General features: G+C 46.7%; 1 protein-coding gene across 1 annotated transcript in view; it reads left to right on the forward strand.

The window, feature by feature from the left end:
* LOC118733231 (low-density lipoprotein receptor-related protein 2) overlaps positions 1-4,017 on the forward strand; it is a gene marked incomplete at its 5' end in the record, with an annotated part of 525,444 nt that extends 521,427 nt beyond the window's left edge. The window contains 3 exon segments of the mRNA XM_036462554.1: positions 9-2,195; positions 2,261-2,511; positions 3,669-4,017. Of these exon segments, the coding sequence (XP_036318447.1) occupies positions 9-2,195; positions 2,261-2,511; positions 3,669-3,871 (2,641 nt within the window). The 3' untranslated portion in view covers positions 3,872-4,017.

Below are 4,017 nucleotides of genomic sequence, written 5' to 3' on the forward strand. Positions count from 1 at the left end.
CGCTATAGACAATGGATGTGCGACTTCTCGGACGATTGCGGCGATGGCAGCGATGAGAGTGACGCCATTTGCAAGGGTAAATATCGTGAGTGCTCAGAGTCGGAATTCCACTGCGCTAATGGCAAATGCATTTCGTCGCGTTGGCAGTGCGATCATGAGGACGATTGTGGCGACAACTCTGATGAGATGAACTGTGAGGGCTATCAGTGCAAGAACGGCACCTTCCAGTGCATGTCTGGTCACTGCATCGCTTCGTACTTCCGTTGCGATGGTGATCGCGATTGTCGTGATATGTCTGATGAAATTGATTGTCCACCACGCTTCCCTGGCGGTCGCTACTGCCCTGAGTCGCGCTTCCAGTGCAACAATAACCTCTGCGTTTCGCCTTCTGATCTGTGCGATGGTACCGACGACTGTGGTGATGGTTCGGATGAGGATGTTAAAGTGTGCACGGACTTTAATTGTGATACGTTGCGCCGCTTCCAATGTGCCAATCACCGCTGCGTGGCGCGCTATCAGATATGTGATGGTGTGGACAATTGTGGTGATGGTTCCGATGAGAATAATATGACGCTGTGTGCCAATAAACAGAAACCATGTGATCTTTACACGCAATATCAATGCGCTAATAAGAATTGTGTTGAGCGCGCCCAGGTTTGTGATTACTCCGATGATTGCGGCGATGCTTCGGATGAGTTAGGTTGTCACCACACCAACACCTGCTCGGAACTGACACGCGGCGGTTGTGAGCATCATTGTCACAATCTGACCGATGGCGGCTACATCTGCGCCTGTTATCCGGGCTATATTATCTCGGCGGAGAACAAGAAGCGCTGCTTGGACGTAAACGAATGTATAACGCGCCAACATACCTGTTCGCATATGTGTCAAAACCTCAATGGCACATATTCGTGCTCGTGTCGTGAAGGTTTCCGTTTGGTGGATAGTCAATCTGGCGTATGCAGAGCTGAGAAGGAGGACATTGTGCTAGTATTCGCGAACGGACCAGAAATACGTGGCTTGGATTTGCAGAAGCGGGAGGAATTCGATGTGATTGCAGCCGAGAAACGCATCGAAGCTTTGGACTATGATGCGCAGCAACAAATCGTTTTCTGGGCGGACAGCTATGACAAGACAATCAAGCGCTCGTACATGGTGAATGCCTTGGATGGACAGGCGAAGATTGGTTTTGCGCAAGACTTGAATATGAAAGGAGGTTCTAAACCGACAGCGGTTGCCATAGATTGGCTGGCATCGAATCTCTACTGGACTGAAGTGGATCGCACTGGCTCAAAACCACGTGGTCGCGTTATGGTTGCCAAAACGGATGGACGCTACAGACGTTCGATAGTAAATGCCGGTCTCGAGGTACCCACATCCATTGTAGTGAATCCACAACTGGGTCGGGCCTACTGGGCTGATGCCGGTTCAGCGCCGAAGATTGAAGTTTCTTGGATGGACGGCTCGAAACGTCGCCCGCTCATCACGGAGCAAATACGTCACCCTACTGGCCTTACAATTGACTATTCGCAAGATCATATCATTTATTGGGTGGATACAAAATTGAACACCATCGAATCGATGCGTAACGATGGCTCGCGCCGCAAGGTGATAGTAAAGGGCGATCAGCTGCGTCATCCCATCTCTTTGGATATCTTCGAATCCACCATGTACTGGGTAACGCGAGACTCCGGCGAAGTGATACGTCAAGATAAGTTCGGGCGTGGCGTGCAGGTAATCATTCATCGTAACCTCGTCAATCCGTCCGGTCTGAAGGTCTATCATGAGCAACGTTACAATACTTCGCTACGCAATCCATGCTATGAGTCCAGTTGCTCGCATTTGTGTCTGCTGGTACCTGGCGGTCATCGTTGCGCTTGTCCAGATAATTCCGGACCACTGCCATCGCATCGCAGCACTGCCGAAGTGATTTGTGACGCTGCAGCGGAGCGACCACGTCCTGCGCCACGTATTTGCCCATGCCAGAATGGCGGTCTATGCAGCGAAGATGAACGTGGCGATTTATACTGTGAATGCCAGCCTGACTTCAAGGGCGAGCATTGTGATCGCAGTGTAGCCGGCGCATTCGGTCACGGCGGTGCCAATGTAACAGCAGTTGTGGTACCGATAATGGTGATACTGCTGGTGTTGCTGACAGCGGGTGGCGCGTGGTATGTCATACGGAAGAAGCCATTGTAAGTTAAAGATGAACTATTTTTTAAAAAATGTGATAGATAATATTTTCTTCACTTACTTGCAGCGGTAAATTGGCGCGTCTACCGACATTAACATCATCACAAAGTGTTACGTTCCGCCATGGCACAAACGTTGAGTTCAACGCACCTGGTTTTCCGGGTGGCGCTGCGGCGGATCCATCCAATGATGTACCTCCCATTGAGGGCTATAATCTGCAGACCGTGAATACGGCTAAAACGCGTGATTTCTCGAATCCAATGTACGATGCCGTACAGTCGGGCACCAACAATGATCCAAGCCTGAGCAATGGAACAGGTAAACAAGAAGGGAAAATTATCTTTTGGCGTTTTTTTTTTTTTTGTACAGTTTATGCAGCTTTTAGTGTTGGTTTATTCTTCCGTCATAGTATGAATATGATATATGTACTTTGGAATGAATTTCCGTCATCCCTTTTCAAGTATAATTTTGGGACAGAGCAATTTTGGCGTCGGGTCATTATCAGTGTCAATTTTCGTTTTACAAGTTTAGGGGCCCCTTTATCATATATTTTTTGGGACGAACTACTGCGGAGGAGTTATCAATCTCAAGTTGTCGTGGACAACTGTGAAATCAAATTTGGAATATATTCAAGGTGCTCCTGGGAATGGAGTGTAGAGTGGTGGATCCGTCAAGCATGAGAGAATTGCAAATAAAATAAACAGCTTACATGCCACCTCAACACACATGTGCGTGTGTATGTCCGATGTCCTTTTTTTTTAGTAGGAAAGAATCCAGGAGTTGGGAAGGATTCGTTGATTATTTTCAGGCACTTTGGGTTATAAGCCCAGGCAGCTGTGAGAAGTACTCAGGTCCATTAAACATCAAAACCAAATCGATGGCTGAGTGGAAGATCGACCTATCTCGACAACCAGTTCGAAAACGCCCTATCTCAGAAAATTTTTCAACACCGCCCTATTTCAGAATTTGGCTGAAAAACGCCCTATGTCAGCATATTTTCAATGTATTGTCGTTTGAGATAGGGCGGTTTTTAACCGAATTCTGATATAGGACGTTCTTCAACCAAATACTGAAACAGGGTGTTTTTCAATAAAATTCTGATATAGGACATTCTTCAATTAAATGTGCGCTTCGTGGCCGATTTTCGGTTCTGTAGGAACCGTTTTTGGTTCTTATGAAATGTGTTTTCAGAATTGAGTTTCGGTTCTTCTGAACCCGTTCTTTTGGGTCTTTTGGAATTGAGTTCCGAAACCGTTTTTCGGGTCTTTTGGAATCGAAGAGTTTCGGTTCCGCTAGACACGTTTTTCAGTTCTTATAAGAACCTGGCCGATCGGTTCACTAAAGGACCCGGTTCCAGCTCCTCGGTTCTGTGCAGCTCCAGTGTTCTGTGTATCGCACAGTATGGAAGTGTCTGGGATAGTTGCATTCATGCTCATTCTCTCACATGCATCCTCTTTTCGTTTTATACTCCACAGGTATTTACGAAGTGCCACATGATCCCTCCAAATCGAAACCGATTGGTCCGTTTACCGAACCCGTCTCGGCCATATTAGCGCCCAGCAGCATAACACACAAATCATCACCGCAATTGCAATTGCGTACCAGAGAACTGGATCCATCAGCGGATACCGGCAAGGATACGCAGTATCTTGTTGAAGAGGATAAGTCTGAATGCTGATATAAAATTACATAGAACGAAATTCATCACAATTACCAGCAACAAATGCAACAACAACACCACCACAAATATAAAATCAACAACAACAACTACAACAAATCAAATGTAACGAGTACATATTCCAACTATTGTATACAAACGAAAAC

Source organism: Rhagoletis pomonella, unplaced genomic scaffold (assembly GCF_013731165.1).
Source record: "Rhagoletis pomonella isolate Grant_MI unplaced genomic scaffold, Rhpom_1.0 Rhpom_scaffold_00002, whole genome shotgun sequence".
Taxonomy (NCBI): Eukaryota; Metazoa; Arthropoda; class Insecta; order Diptera; family Tephritidae; genus Rhagoletis; species Rhagoletis pomonella.